Source organism: Pagrus pagrus (genome assembly GCF_965226575.1).
Source record: "Pagrus pagrus genome assembly, chromosome: 20".
Classification (NCBI taxonomy): Eukaryota; Metazoa; Chordata; class Actinopteri; order Spariformes; family Sparidae; genus Pagrus; species Pagrus pagrus.
The window spans coordinates 17,919,197-17,935,961 of NC_140207.1; the positions used below are offsets into that span (position 1 = coordinate 17,919,197).

General features: G+C 40.2%; 1 protein-coding gene across 1 annotated transcript; it reads right to left on the bottom strand.

Moving 5' to 3' along the window:
- Positions 1-46: 46 nt before the first annotated feature.
- Positions 47-15,971, bottom strand: nsmaf (neutral sphingomyelinase (N-SMase) activation associated factor). Its single transcript, XM_084339955.1, has 31 exons — positions 15,791-15,971; positions 12,133-12,219; positions 11,249-11,327; positions 10,831-10,892; positions 10,479-10,515; positions 10,229-10,279; positions 9,735-9,806; positions 9,537-9,584; positions 9,312-9,364; positions 9,041-9,170; positions 8,874-8,945; positions 8,661-8,769; positions 7,913-8,089; positions 7,708-7,787; positions 7,536-7,626; positions 6,931-6,994; positions 6,487-6,538; positions 6,092-6,212; positions 5,792-5,923; positions 5,669-5,711; positions 5,416-5,582; positions 4,258-4,369; positions 3,799-3,857; positions 3,176-3,243; positions 3,017-3,084; positions 2,812-2,935; positions 2,645-2,728; positions 2,150-2,300; positions 1,503-1,605; positions 888-997; positions 47-659 (listed from the first exon to the last, which is right to left on the bottom strand). Exons 1-31 carry the CDS (start codon positions 15,826-15,828, stop codon positions 565-567), a joined length of 2,739 nt encoding a protein of 912 aa, XP_084196081.1. The 5' UTR covers positions 15,829-15,971; the 3' UTR covers positions 47-564.
- Positions 15,972-16,765: the final 794 nt, after the last annotated feature.

Consider the following 16,765-nt stretch of genomic DNA (forward strand, 5'->3'; position numbering starts at 1 on the left):
AGGCCGGAGAAACAGTAACAAAGAAGAGACGATGAACAGAGGACGATTAGATATCAGTGTTAATTTGTATTTTATATAACACCTGAGCAGCCTGAAGCTTTGGACAGACATTTAATGTCCACTTCATAGAATATAATGCACATAAAGCTATAGACACATGATTTAAATGTTAAAAAGCAATGTAACATGGTACATAACAAATAATACATGGGGGAAAAAATCCACACAAATGTAAAAGAAGCTGAAAACACAAATGAAAAATAAGGCGTGAACACTGTTTTAGCTTCCTGCTCTCATGCACTAAACTGCAAATTGGACATTTTCTCTCAATGTGCAGGTAGATATGAACTAACACGACTGTATGTGACCTTTTGTTTGGTTTGGACTGAGAACAGTTAACTCATCTTCCTCCTCCTGCTTTGTGTCCTGTACATTTACAGTACGTTTGAGGAGTCTCCGCTCAGAGTCAGATAGCTGGGTCATGTAGTCTGCAGGATACTTGGCCAGTATTGTCCAGTACATTGACCCGGAAGTCTTTCTCTTTCTTCTTTACTCTCTTTCTTCTTAACTCTGGATCTTCCAGAAGATGGTCTGTCTGTCCTCTCCGCCTGTGATCACTGTGGTGCACAGCTCGTTCATCCACATGGCTGTGACAGCAGCTGCACGGACACACACAGACCAACAATGAATATGTGCATAATAATAATCTATTTAAAGAAAACATAGAAGTCCTACATTTGTGCTTCAAAAGATAATGATCATTATTTAAAACACGTATGTGCAGGTAGGATTAGTAGAGAAACTTATAAATCCTCATGTAACACTTGGATTTGCTGTGACTCGGTATAAGAAACAAGGTGAGCTGCTGACTGGAAGATAAACAGTACCTGAGTGTGCAGGGATCCTCTTGGTGACTGTGTTACTGAGCAGGTCCCACAGCAGGAGGTCACCGGACCGTCCCCCACACAGCACCGAGTTCCCGTCCCAGCAGAAACACCTGGAGGCACACAGACAGGACGTTCTTTTAACTAACAGTATCAGTAAGCAGGAAGACTGTGAATCAGCTTTTGTTGTCAACAAAGGCCATTTGTTTGGGAGCTAGGTTTGCAAAATCAATTTACTGGCTCTGGCTCTGGGGGAAGGAAACTTATTTAGAAAATCAGAAGATTTATAACAAAGATAGGTTCACTTTCAGATTGTGGCACCTCTGGCTTTGTCTCAAACTCATCTCAAGGTTCATAAAAGCACTTTTCAAGGTACCTAAACCAAAAAGCTCCAGACTTTTGAAGCCTTTATCATATCTTCTAAACTGTTATCATAAATTAAATTGTGAAAAATTCTTCTCTATACCCACAACGATCAATGTATATTCTCACTTTGTTTATTTAATTCTTGCCAATTCCGAAACCAGGAAACAACATTATAATACATACAGCATTTTCTAAACTTCCATGACTTTGTAAGAAGCCTGTAATCTGCCTCTGTCTCTCTGTGGGTCTCACCTCTGCTCCTCCTCAGCTTTCACTGATGAGATCACCATTCCCGTCTGGACGTCAGTAACCTTCATACAGGAGTCGGCACCAACACTGAGAATGTGTCGGCTGTCTGAGGATGCAAAAACAGAGTCATTGCTTTAAAGCAGTCTGTCATTGTGTCTATGAGAATCAAGGGGTTTCTGTTAGTGTAACAACAAAAGGAGTGTACACTGCAGTGCTGTACTGCTGTCATACAGCCAGGTTTTTATAAGGCTTTTAGATGTAGTTACATAATACTCCCAGATGTTGCCTTGATCGCTGGGACAATAAAGTTTGTCACAGTCACAGTTGGAGCAAACAGCGTTGCCAAAAATACCTAAAACGTCCTCTCTTCTGTAGCAAAGATCCCTGTGAGTCATACAGCAGAACATAACAGCTGCTTAAAGAGCTCGGCAGAACAAAAAGTATCAAGATGTTAGTTTATGTACAACAACTTCCTTAATTGCTGTTAATCAGAGGTAATTAGGAGGTTATTGAGGGGAGACTTGGTTAATGGACTGTTAGTTATACAATATGAGGTTGTATTCTATGAAAGTTATCTGCAGTGTATAAAAGTTACAACTTTACTTCATTACCAGTACTCAAAGGGTCGTATTGGCTGGTCTGACACGTACCAGGACTAAAGGCCACGTGGTGGATGGTTCCTGTGTGGCAGTGGACTTGCTGCAGTGTTGCGTAGCTGCTGGTGTCCCAGATGGTGACGGTGCCATCTTTACAGCCAGACACCAGCAGAGTCCCCGCTGGATTCAGACTGATGGTGTTCACCTGCACAGAGGTGTCAGAGAAGTAATAATACAGAAGGAAAACAGGTTTGCTGCTACTACTTTTTAGTGTTTGACAAAAGGTTTGTTTGTTATTTGTCAAAAATGGGCACGACATGACAATTATTATATATTTATAGAACATTTAGTGTTATCACCTACACATAATTATGAGAAAAGGAACATTTTCCACCCTGATAAAAAATGTTTTCCAGTTTTTTATAAACAGTCACAGAAGATAAACATGCCTCCTGCTGGCCTGGACTCACATCATTCAAACTTCCTTTGTTAGACTTAAGACAATTAGATATAAACTAACACACTGTAACAGTCAGCCTCCTCACTCACCCCAGCATCATGTTCCAACTCAGCCAGTAACTCAAACTGGGATCTCTTGTGACTGGACGAGCTATCAGCAGCACACTGCCAGACCTGTGAAGCAAACAGCATCATCATCATCTGTGGCTCTCAATCCTGTTTCTGCCCATCGCTTCATTACACTGCTTTAGTCTGACCTTGACGGTGGAGTCCCAGGACGCCGTGTACAGCCGGTCGTCGAACCAACACATTTTACTGACGGCGTCGTCGTGACCCATCAGTGTGTCCTGCCGCCTGCCGTACGGGATGGAGTAGAAATACCTGAGGGAAGAAAAACATCAGTGTGAACTCGTGAACATCTGTCTGAAGACCAAATCAATTGACCGGATGGACTTTACATACACATTGTTGTCCCACGAAGAGCACACCACAGTTTTCCCATCTGCCAGCATCAAACATGATGACAGGGCCTGAAAAATAGTTCATTGTTAAGTCAGAGTTAGAATGAGGAACGCAGGCGGAGATGGTGAAGTGCTGAGTAGATACAGCTGCAGACTGTACCATGTTAGAGAAGGACATGCTCCTCTGGAAGTCCTGCAGCTCTTTGGAAAACATTTTAAGTGTTGAGTCTGGAAGAAAGAGCGAACAGGTGAGTGCAACTCTACTTTTCACATATTCCCATCAATGAGACACAGCTGCAGTGAGGAAACAGTGGACCACTCGGCTAAAACTGATTCTCTAATTATTAATTAATTAACTGGTTTATTTCTGTGTGAGGGCCTTGTGCACCATTACAGTAACACAGGAACCCCAGAGGGCCACTAGAGGCAGAAGTGGTTGAGATGTTGAGTAGGGCTGCAACTACTGTTTATTTTCATTATCTATTAAACTGCAGATTATTTTCAGGATTAATCAGTCAACTGTTAGTGTAGTCAAAAAATGATCATCACATTGTCTTCAAAAGTATATTTTTTTGTCCAACAAACAGTCCAAAACCCAAACACTCTTCATTTACTGTCATAAATGACAAAGATAAGCAGCCAATCCTCACATTTAAGAAGCTGAAACCAACAAATATTTGATATTTCTGCTTGAAAAATGACTGAAATTTTTATTATTATTATGATTGATTATTAACCAGTTTGATAGATGTAAGCTTTGAGATGTGAAGGTATTTTGCCGACCTTGGGATGTGGAGAAAATAGCTGCTCCATCTCTTGTCACAGCGATGCCCGTCACAGCCCTGCACAGTCAACACAAAGACTCGCTTAGTCCAAAACACAAAACAAGCTGAAATATCTAGAGAACAAATGTGTACTCGGGTTAATGTAGCAGTCACACAACATAAAACTGAGACTGCTGAAACTCTAAAGAAGTTCAATGTTTAGTTAGATGTGAGAAAACATTGTTTTAGTTTCTAAAGAGGAGGAAGCAGCTCTACAGCAGCCACCTGTCCTCAGCAGCGTCCCCACAATACACTTTAATAAGTGACTATTTTCAGAACTCAGCTGCCCGCTGCCTCCTGGCTTTGCATGCACTTCCTCATATTTGAATCAAAGCTTTCATTTCAGTCTACGGGTTAGCAATGCAATTATATCTGCACTTTGTCGTTACTGCAGCCAGCTGGATGACTCCTCACGTACTCTTTATGGATCTTGTGGCTGGAGAGGAGTTTCAGATTTCCCATGTTCGCCCAGGCCAACTTCCTGCTCTCCTCGGTCAGGTCCTCAAAGGACGAGTCCTCGCTCTGAGAGGCTGCAAAACAACAGAGGGATAACTGCTGCACACGTAGGGAAATCTAAAATGACATCCTTATGTGTTAGATGGTTGTGGATGCATGGTTGTTTATGACGACAATGAACTTTTATACAATTAATCAGTGAGAAATAAATTAAGCCAGCAGTCGATCCAATTGTTTTATTAGTTCAAATTTAGGATTTAAGATATTTAATGACTTTTGAGGCCTTATATTTATAAAACTGAATTTAAAGACCTCCAGACACCCTGAGACAACTTTTGACTTCCACCCTTGGGGGTGTAAATCATCACTATTACATTATATCATTATTATGACTGTGCTGTGTGCAGTTTACTTTTCTTATAATCTCCCAAAGGGAGGTGCCAACAGGGACACTGAAGGCAGCCACAGCAACTACACAGACAACAACAGCAAGAAGATGAAGAGGGAGAGAAATTCTCCATCGCACAGTTTCGTGTTTTGTTGTGTTTGGATAAACTTAATAAACTTTGTGGAAGGATGTCAATGACACATTCTTATTTATTTGGGCCTTCTTGTAAATTCAGCAAATGTTATTTCTTTGTTGTGTAAAAAAACATTGTGTCCGTTTGTCACAGGGATGTACGTGTTTTATGTGGCCACTCGGGACAACATGTTAATGCCGGGGACCAATAACCTCATAGTTTATAATAATGCAGTGTGGTAAGGATACAGGTGTAGAGGAGACGAGCGTATATAACACAGTGTGTCACTGTTAATGGAGACTCCAGTCTGCAGTAGTAGTAGTAGTTCATACACTTGACTGATGAACCAGAACATTAGGCGTCATGATCTTATTCTCGCTGTGGGCAGTCCTGTTCATATTCTCACGCTCTCTCTTTCTCACTTGCTCACTCTCTTTCACTGCTGCCAATCTGCATCACACTTTTTTTTTTAAATCACTTAGTGGTTTCTTAGAAAGCCTTGTTTTAGAGGATGCTGCTAACGCCCTCAGTGCTCCTACTTCCCGCGTCCATGTGTACCAACATCCAAAGTTGCTTTAACAGTTTGTGTGTGTTTCTACCTGGAGACAGTTCACTGAGCGGTGAGTTGATGCTGGAGCTCCGGGTCATGTTGTGAAACCTCGGTGTGATCCTCTGAGGGTGGGGGCTGGTGAACAGCTGTGTGGGCGTCTGGCCGAACTCCAGGATCTGTGTTAGCATGGCGATTCTCTGGTCGGGGTCCTCAATGCTTCCCAAAGAAACGGAAAGTGAGTTACACAACATCATGTTAAATATCTTTAATAGTAATAATTTGTGAGAGACTTTCTTTGATACCTGTCACAGTCGATGCCACCTTCATAGGTCAGTGGGTGGAACACTGAAAGACAAGAAGGTAAATATGAGTCTTCGTCCAGTTTTGGTGCGCTTGATGCTGAAAACAGCTGGCGGTAGTCTTACCGTTGTGAGCTGCAACAGCTTCACTGCCTCTCTGTTTAAAGCCAAACACCAGGTCAATCCACTCGTGAAGGTGCTCCGACACATACTGACTCTCCAGAGCTGTCCTGTGCTTCTGAAGGAAATCACTGGCATCTGCAGTCGAGACAGACAGGACAGAGGAAACATGAAGCAACACATGCTGAGAGCATTATACATTATGTTGTCAGGTGGATGTTGGTGTGGGTGCTAAAGGAGGGTTCAGGACACAACACCAGCGTCCAACAGATTTTACATGCATGCTGTGACTAAACAGGAAGTTACCTGAGGCCCACGGTGGGAGAACGACGTCACCAACGAAGCTTCCGTTCTGCTTTCTGCCCAAATCGAGACTCAGTTTGTTTTCTAGAAAGCTCCAGTCGCTCCCATAAAACTCTGGAATCAACTGGAGACGCACACACAAGACAGCAAACGCGTCATGAGACACACGATTCTTCTACAGACACTTTAAATGATGCTTTGCCAGGGAGATACAACATAAACAACTGAATGGATTAACTCAAATTATATCCATGACAAGCACAGAGTCTGATTAGCACAATATGGTGATTTTGGACGGATTACGATTGATAGTAGAAGCCTTTACTTTCAGGAAAATACACAGCAATAATTACATTTAGTGTCTAACTGACATGACACACAGTAGACTCAGTTTTTACCTCTTTGAAGTCAGTTGCCCCCTCCAAGCAGTTTTTCCATGTTTCACCTATACTGTAAAGATAAATACACATCAGTAAATATCAACGTGCAAAATCACACTGTCAATCATTTAAAAGGTCCCATATTCTAGAAAGTACATTTCCTGTCTTTTTGATAATACAGCAGGATTAAGTGATATATAAATACTGTTAAAGTAACGAATTGCTCAATCCACGTAGAAATACACACAGCCTGTATTCAGAAACTGTCATTTATTAGTGTTACAATACAGGATTTGTAGTTTAAAGAAATATTTTAATCATTTATCATATGTATTTCTTTTGTTTGTTTAGATGTTCTCAATTGTCAGTGGCTATTTCGACACCAATAAAAGAGGAATACAATCTGCACTGCATCACTGATTTGTGATTGAAGATATCCTGCAATGCATGCTGGTTATGTACCTATTAAACATGCGATCTGCATGGTCATAGCGGCCGTTCTGGAGACACAGCATGTGTTCTGGAGCTGCAGGGAAGAAGACGGCAAGGATTAACAAATTATTTAACATTTTCAGTAGAAACAAAAGTGGCACACACATATTAACAGACTTCAAGAACCAGAACACATATGAAGCAAAACTGACCAAACCTCCTGTTTGTGTGATAGTCTGTAGTATCGCATGTTAACAGCTGTGGCATCACATACTGAGGTTGATTATGGGGCTGCAAGATGAGTTATTCTTCTTTAAATATCTAACACCTTTAGTATTAAACCGTTAACATGTTCATGTCGTTGGAAATCTTTACAATATGTCTCTCAAAAATCTTCATTTTCTGGCTTGGATTTTAAAACCTGTTTCCATCATATTTGATTTTGTTTTGGACGTACCCTGAGAATTTGAATTTCAGATGTTAGTGTCAGATCTGCCTCTAAATAAACTGACACAAACCTCAAACATTCTGGTTGAGCAGATGTCAACCGTGTATAACACACAATGAATGCAGGCTGTGTGTGCTGTGCGCCCACACGTGCTGTAGTTTGCATAATGAGGTAGTGTGGGACATACCGACTCTGACCAGGTAAAACAGGACGTAGCCTGGAGAGGAGTAGTGACTGCCGTACATGAAGGGAGGTTCAGGCATGCCTCTGTAGCGAGCCTGTGAACACGAGAACTCTGGTTACTGAGCTGACTGAAGATAAATAAAAGCCGTAGACATAATCAATGGGTTACATCTCACCAGCAGTCTGTCCAGCCGCTCCTTGTTTAAGGCACCTACAGGTTTGCTCAGGTCCCTGAACGTGTCAGCGTTTGTCATATCTGGGAAAGCACACACAACACACAATCTGAGTTATGACAACAACTGGATGTACGCACAGTAACTGCATCACAGAAGCTGTACGGCCCCAGATCCTGATATGTGTATTTCTTTGCTGTGGACCCACCCAACTGAGTGCTGCTGTAGTCATTGAGGACCCAGGGGAAGACGGGATACTGGGAGAGGTCGTTGCAGCTGCGGTCAGCCAGGTTGTTGAGGTGAAGGAGGTACTGGTAGTTGCTCAGATGGCCGCGCTGCCACTGCAGCATGTAGCTCTCTGCTGTGTGCTCCGTTATGTGGTTCTCTGAGCAGGAAGGAGAAAAACAGCAGGGTTTAATCAAGCATGTGTTATGGGTAGAGCTGTGGCAGTGAAGTGATTAGCTGCCAGCTATTAAATTATTAAATCACCAACTATTTCTATCGGTTTGAATCATTTTTTAAGGAAATGAAAGTAACATTTTCTGTTCCGTTTCCTCCTCTGTGACAGTAATCTCAATATCTTTGAGTTGTGGACTGAACGAGGCATCTGAGAACGTCAACGTGGGCTTGGGGAAACATTTTGTAGACCAAACAGCTACAGACAGATAATTCCATATGAAAATAATCCTTAGCTGCAGCCCTAGAGTCTCACCAATCATTACCAAATGCAAATATTTATATTTTGGATATATGTTAATAATTAAACCTGTGTGCTGTAATGTAATGTTTATAATTGTGATGTTGTGATGTTAAGCAAACAAAGTGAGGATTCTGTCCATTCTGACAGGCAGTTACCATAAAACAGTCTTTTGGACGTAAGCTGCTGCCTTACGTCCAAAAGACTTAATCTTTGATACTTCTTATTTGTAAGACTCAAGACGCTTGAGTTTTCTCACCCAGGAAAGTGGCGATGTAGTAGTAGATCTCATCTCTGTCGGCTGTGTTGTAAAACTTCAGGTAGATGTCGGAGCAGAAATCATTCTCAGTGCAGAACACCTCAAGACCCTGGATGAGGAGAGATGTGCGCATAGACACATGAAATTAGTAATAGTTGTGACCGGCTAAGAGGAAGTCACACTCTTATTCATGGACCTGCTCGATGTCCTCACCAGCGGTCGTAGTCCGTGCCGCCTCTTGTAGATTCTCCTGATTCTGTGGAGCTTGATTTGAATCACTTGTTCCTGAAATGACAAGTCAAATAAAAAAGATAAGAGCAGTTCAGGTCAATAACTGAAACGCCCCCACTGAGGGGATAGCATGACCGCTGGCAGCTCACCGGATATCCATTGAGCGGCTGGAAGTAGAGGTTTTCATCTGTTACGCAGATGTGTCCCGGATTGGACACCAGAGGCATGACCATCTCCACCGCACACTCCATGTGAGGCTTCTCAGCTACACTCTGAAAGCTTTACAGCACATTCAGAACAGCTGAATACTAACACACAAATGATTAAAACAACAACACTTAATCATGACGTTTTTGATTAGAACGTCGTATTGTTTATAGGTAAAACACAGATAAACGTCCCGGTTTGACATCAACCTACCAGTTTTTGTCAAAAGACGACCTCGCCAGTCGTGACTGTAAATTGGCTGCAATCTAGTAGAAATACACAACAAATGTATGTTTGCTCACGGATGATCAAAAAAATAATAACGCATTGAAAGATGCAAAATTATGTGGAACAAAATACATGAAGCTGAATAAATTATTCAAGATTTTCATCCTTTCCTCAGACTTCAGAGGCCGACTGTGTGTTTGACTGACTCACCATTGCTGTCTGATCTCCAAGCTTTTCCAGACAGGATGCCCTGTGGAGCTGCAAAATGAATTCAAAGTCAAAATGATCGAGAACAACACTAACACACACAGAGCAGTTAAACAAATACAGCAGCTCCAGAGTCACGGATGCCCATTTCTTGTGACTCTAGAGGACATAAATCCCTATTGTTTTAGCGTAGCGACGTACCTGAAGTAATGTTTGAACCACATCTTCTGTTTTACTCCAAACTTCCAACTGGAAATTCATTTTCGTTGCCCCCTGTCGAAGTGATGAGACAAGTTTAAGAGTCTCATTTAAGTTAATGAGCAAATCACAGAGCCTTTCCTGCACTCATCAACCAAACCATTACAGATCTTAATGTAGGCTTGATTACATAATGGCTGAAATGTTGCTGTTTTGGAGTGAGAACAAGACTTAAGCACAGATGATACACCATTGTAGCCAAGTGTGAAGCCACTAAAAACACTGCAGCAACGTCTCCAAATGGCTCAAATCCACATTTTATCTGAGGTTGTGATGACTAAAGTGTGACTGATTGTACTGGACACACTGTTTAAACTCAATTTCATATTTTTAAACATAAGAACAGACTATTATAGATGTAATAATAATAATAATAATAATAACACGGCCTTGCTCTTTTCATGATACAAACAAACAGTGACATAAAGTTCTCTCACCCTTTCATTTCTGTAAGGTGCTATGACGTTGCTCTCTTTGATGTAAATAACCTGAAATCAAAGTGAAAATGACATTTTTGTATCTTTAAAAAATGGATGACAATAAAACACTGCTAGAGACAACTCAAGATCATATATTTGGACAATCAAAGACAAGTGAGCACCAAATCACATAAAACAAGAAACGTTTTACAACCTTTAAGATCAATATGTCACAAATAATAGCATGGATGTGTTTATGAGAACTTACCTGCACGCATGAAATAGAAATGGAAGACGGGCGAGGCCTATGAGGGAAACAAAAAACTTTAAATATCAAAAAATATCACGGCCGTCAATCACTTACTGAGATTTAAAGGGACAGTTCCAAGCAAAACTAAATACAAAGTGAAAACACTGAAATTAAATTGAAAAGCTACCTGGACCATCCACTATCAGTATCAGAATATATTTTAAATGTGTCGAGGTCAGATCGATTACAGTACGCTCCAAATTAAGTAGACAATGGTTTCAGAGCTGCTCTGGCTTGTTGCTAGTCTGAAGTCATCAAACCAGTTTGACAAACTAAATAAACATCGGAGTGTGAATGACAGGATGCTCACTCATTAAAAGGGTTGTTCTCCTTCTCCACAAACTCGATCTTTTTACAGTCTCTGAGAGGAATCTACACACACAGAAACAAATAATCGTGTGTCATAATTTACAATCACATGCTTACTACATGTACTGTAAGACACAGACACACAACTTCCATGAAAGACATGCAAAAAACACGGCAGGCTTTAATATGAGTAGAGCTTGATTTCAGTTAATAGGCCTTTTATCATTTCTCTCAAACTGCATATACAATGTTAACTCTCATATCTCCAGCTTATCTCCAACGTTTCCATACTAATATTTACAATTTATCCCAACTTCTTTAAATTATTTTCATACCTCATTTCCTGAAAAGAAAAAAGTTTTAATCTGGTACCAAGAGTTTAAATACAAATGATAAAAACAAAGATTGCTCACACCAACCTTTAAAATTGGCTCTTCAAGATCATCTGGATCAAATATGACAGATCTGGAGCAGACCTTGAATGAGCCTCTGATTTTTCTGGAAGGAAAACAGGTAACGTTAGCTTGTTAGCACTATTACCACTCTTAACCATTAGCCTCTTTAGTTAAATATAACCACACAACAAAAATGAATAACACAAATATAATCCGATACATAAATGAATACTTTGTGCAACAAAGAAACATAAAATATAAAGAAACAAACAGTTCTTCAGGAAATGTTGGCAAGAAGAAATACTAATTAAATGTTCGCCTGTAGCCAGAAACAAACATGTTCTTCTCTCTCCTCCTTGTTTTGTGCTGTAAAGATTTATACACGTGTCTAACATTGTGACAAACAATGGAAATTAGTGTGCTGACTGGTACAAACAGAATTACACTAATGCCACAAAATAAAGGAGGAAAACACATGACTCATCACTGTAGAGTTTACATGTCAGTGTGTCCTTACTGGACATGTGTTCCTCCTGCTTTAATATGACAATAAAGTTAAATTGTCAGAATAATCTTGTTCTGAGAGGCTTGGGATGTTTTTTAGTTTGCTCAAGCCTCCATAACAGGATAAGATGATGTTTGAACAGCTGCTTCTAACAGGCGAACACAGCGTCCTCAACCTTTACAGGCTTTGACCAAACACCTGATAAATACAACACAAGTGCTACAAGCAGATCTCAGAGTTTTTACACATTATTGGGTTTAAAATCACAGATGATGAAACAAGAAGACACTGGTGAAGCAGTGCTCAAGATCCAAAAATTCATAATTTAAAGCGGTCTCCGACGTTACAGTGACAGATGTCACTAGTCGGAGGTGAAGCATCGTCGTTAAACAATCCAGATTACCTCTCCTTTTTCGAATTGGCCGTCACGTGGTATGCAGTGTGCTGTTCGAAATAATATTCCTCCAAGTCCAGCAAAAGGAGAGAAAATCTGGTTTTGACAAGGAAAAAAGAATGTGTGGGATTAAAAAGGACATCTGTGCTTCTGCATATTTTAAAAACTTCCCATCAGGAGTGTGACAGTGTTATAGTAGTGCAATGCTACATCAGTGGAGTGCTCTTTATATGTAAAATGCCAAAAAAAGGTTTGTTTTTATTAGTAATGTTAGTACTAAAGCAGTAAAACTGTCCTATGATTTCAATAATCAGATGAAAAAACACACAAACTATAAATTATTATTCATAAAGAAAAACTATTCAATTATACATCTGCATTTTGGTGACATTAATATACCAAAAAAAAGGAATGTGCCTTTAAATGCACTGTAAATATATAATAATACCTGTGTTGAATGTTTAAACTGAAAGCTATGTGATCTAATGTGTCGCCTGTACTGGATCTTCAGGTTTGACCACAGGCTGTTTACCAAAGTGTTGTAATCAGACTCCATCTTGCAAAAGTTATTGCACTTTTTAAGGAGCAAGCCCAATATTTTTGGAGATTGCTGCCACCGCTTATAGCATACAACACTTGAACACAACATTTTGAAATTGTAAGAAAGCCTTTTCTCCTTTCATTTTGGACAGAGCAGGGCAGATACAGCCAACATCTATCCTAAACCAGGCCACACATCCTGGACAAACAGTATCTCTGTGCTGGAAACTGCGTATCAGTCTTATCTGAATCTATAGTAAGTGAGTCCAAGAAGCCAAGAGATCGTTTCCCAAACTGTCGGGGAGTTCCTCTGAGATGCTGCTGTACACGAAGTATTCTAAAGCACCACTATAATCTATTTCATGTAACTGTAAACCATTGTTTGAGCTTACGTTTCACAAGACAGAAACTACATTTCCCATAAACCTGTTTGCCATCATATCCTTCCTGCTCATCACTATTGGAATTGACTTTTCCTTTAGCCCTTCACCCATTTCACCATCCTTAATTTCCAGAAACCCTAAACTTACAGCAACAAACAGCTGCTCTTCCCATCAAAACCAACCCGCTGAGGTTCATAAAGACTGTGAGCTTTCCCAGCTGTGAGGAGTTTATTAGAGCAATTACAGACAACAAACGTGGTGACGATTAATTGGTATTATCATGCTACATGAAGCGTTACAAACGGCAGTCCTACATACGAGTGCATCATACAACGATTAATATATTAGTATAAAACTGAGTCAACAGCAGAAATTAGTATTGTCACAAAACCTCAATGTGTTCAGTGAAGAAATTAGAGTCATTCAAGGATCAGTTACTCGGCAATATTTCTGCTTACTAGTAAAAGGGCTTCAACGTCTCATTACTGCTTCATAGAGACGTGGTTTGAAGTGTGTGAAATGCTCACTTCCTTCCTTTACAGAGCTATACTGAGCTCCTCTGGAAGCAGCTTATACTAGAATATATTAACAATATAAGCACATTGTAAGTGGATGTTTCTTCTCCAAATCAGTGCTTTGGGTCAGCAGTGAAACCCTTATAGAAAGATACTCAACACAGTGGACTGAGCTGCGCCTGCTGCAGTTCATACACATCATTATAATGAGCATACTTAACAACTGTATGATAGAAATTGTAGAAAATTCAAAACTAATTATGTAAAATAATCCGAGTTTAGCGTATCACGTTGCACTGAAATAAACTGAAACAATGAATGTCCAATAGATGCCCTCTCACCTCACTCTGACTCATCTCGTCATATGTATCTGATTGGGTATTGGATGTGATGTAACCACAGACCCAAATGAAAGGGAAATTGCTAAACAAACCACACAAGCACCATTCAGCACAGTGAAGCTCGAACATCCAAGTAAAGTGACAATAAGAAAAACACAGGGGGACTTTAGGTTTATCTAAAAAGCTTTCTGTAGCCTCCTTACACTGCTTTTCCAATTCTCAACAGTGAAGGGGGCGGGTGCAACATTAGCATGACACATCGTTTGGTATAGTCACATGAGAGTAAAATATCAATGGATATCGATGAATAGATAATGACAAAACTGTCATTTTGGGGTGAACTTATCCTTTAAAAAGGTGCAAGTTCTTCTAAAACAAAATAAATAAACAAACTCACTTTAAAGGACAACACAGTTTCATACTGTTTGACTTTGTTTATATGTGGCGGACCCTGTCACCTTTCTAGCTCCAAACAGTGTTCGGGGACCTTATTTTCCTCTGAGAACAGCTGATTTATTCAGTTATGGAAAAAATAAATCTCTTTGTATCATTACCTCATTAATATTTGTTTGAAGAGTTTGAATTACTCCTCCAAAACTACATAGTGCCCCTTTAAATACGGTTACTTTGCAAGTTTCATTCTGAAATTCAGTCTTCACTATCAGTTTAATCAGTCGACTCAGTTGTTAGTGCCGCAGCATGCCTGACCTGATTTTACCTTCCTTAAAACTGATTCTCCTGAGTTCGACACACTGAGGCAAACAGACTTTAAACTTGGGAAAACACAGCAGTGGTATCAGTACTGCTGCAATGATTAGACAATTAATCGATCAGTTGTCAACTATAAGATTAATCTACAACTTCTTTAATCATTTATTAATTGTTTTGAGTCATTTTTAAGAGATTGTTTCTCAAATGTGAATATACTCTGGGTTCTTTACTCCTCTATGACAGAAATCTTTGGGGTATGGACAAAACAAGACATTCACACCATTTTCTGTCACATTATAAACCTAACTAAACTAATGAATTCATTTAAAAAGACAGGTTAATCAATAAAAAGAAGAAAAGTTGGTTCCATCCATCAGCATTGGGGTCAGAATAGATGGTTTAACATCGTAGAAGACAAATCCATAGGGTGAATCCTACATTCACCACATTGTTATATTGCTAGAAATCAAATTTATGCTGATCGGCACCTTGATGCACTCCACTGTAATAAGTGCACAGCTGCTCTGCACATCCTTTCTTCAGAGCTGGGCAGCTCTTCCTCCTGGCTCAGCAGGCCACGCTACACTGAGTAATCTGGGAATGTAATGCCTCCTCTCTTTAGATCAGATAAACATCATGTAGAAGCTTTTAAGAGCTGCCTCTTGTGGTAAATTTAGAGACGTATGTAATTCACCGAGGACTTATTCAATACGATACCACTGTTTTTCATGTGATCACAATCACTTTATGGGCTATCATGCACTTAGGCTGGTTATGATACGTCATATTCAAAACTTGTATATGGATTTATGCCCCTGTCAGGTCAGGAGGGGCCTCTGGTGAAGGTTAGAGGAGTCAGAGCAGGATTAAAAATAGGTTTTATGAGAAAGATATGATGAGACATTTTAAACACTGTACTTTACCAGGTTGTCATGAAGCACACAGTCACATTGTGTCGTGCAGACAGTAACGAGAGTGCATCACACACGCGCAGCTGACAGTGAAGCTCTCATTAGCTGAGTGGCCCAGACGAATGTAATAATGGGATTCAGCCCCAGCCGAGACAAACAGCCCGCTGCTGCTGCTGCTGCTGCTGCTGCGGAGCTCCGACTGACACACAGAGTGAGCCCTCTGTCTGAGACAACAACGCGTTAACAACAGACAAAGAGGCACAAACCTTTCTTTAGTCCGCTCTGGCGTCTTTAGAAAAGCCATGACTGCGGACCATCCTCTTCAGACGCCGAGCTCAAAGCAGCCACAGTCCGTCCGCTCTCTGTAAACACGGAAACTTCCTGGACACCACGTGACCGCCCCGAACACAAGCGATCCAGCAACAAAGGAAAGGAGAGAGGTGTCACTCTGACCCTATTTTAGGGATACCACCACGGATTTCAGCTCAGGTTGAGGCACCTTTTAATAATCAGTAACAAAAAGTGTAGTTGTGCAAAATTGTGCAAAAAAAGAAAGCCTTTCCTTCAAAGGGGGACTCCGGTGATTTTTGCATTGTGCTTCTGTGGAGTTGGGGGACAGAAAGTTCAAAATCAAAGTGGCAGAGTCAAAATATCCCAGTCCCTCCTCCTAAGCACCTTTCTGAAAATGCTTCCTGCTTAGCAAATGCCTGTATCTTAACATCACCACTTTCCTCATTTTCAGGCTTTCTGTTACAATTTAAGGACCAAGCCTTGATGACATCATCAGGGTTGTCATCTCTGATGTCCTAAAATAACTTGTTTTGTCCAGCTGACAGTCCAAAACCCAAATACATTTTAAAAAATCTATAGGCTTGCTGTTTTACTAGTTATTAAGAACCTTTTTTATTCTTATTTTTTAGTTTAGACAATGTATTTTAATATTTTAACTTTTATTTTGTGCAGGGAATCTGGTATCCTACATATTGCTATATATGAGAGCTAATAGGTCCCTTAATACATTAAAATTTACAGAAAATTGCTAAAATTATCACTAGCTTGCAAACAATTTTCTGTCATCCTACTGTTAGACTAATCGACTAATCGTTTTACAGAATATGTTTGTTTTCATACTGTTTTGAATGTCCTGCAGAAAATGAGAAAAGCGTACCTGAATAAAAGCTGCGTGACGCACTTCTGTGCCAGTGAATGCTCTTCCCATAGATAGACGATCTTCGCCTTGA

Excerpts from the sequence above, each read along its gene's own strand:
- nsmaf (XM_084339955.1), bottom strand. The coding sequence starts at position 15,828 with ATGGCTTTTCTAAAGACGCCAGAGCGGACTAAAGAAAG. Across the intron at positions 5,583-5,668 it reads GGTGGCATCGACTGTGACAG|CATTGAGGACCCCGACCAGA; the intron begins GTATCAAAGAAA and ends TTCTTTGGGAAG. Across the intron at positions 2,729-2,811 it reads CCTGGGACTCCACCGTCAAG|GTCTGGCAGTGTGCTGCTGA; the intron begins GTCAGACTAAAG and ends TTTGCTTCACAG.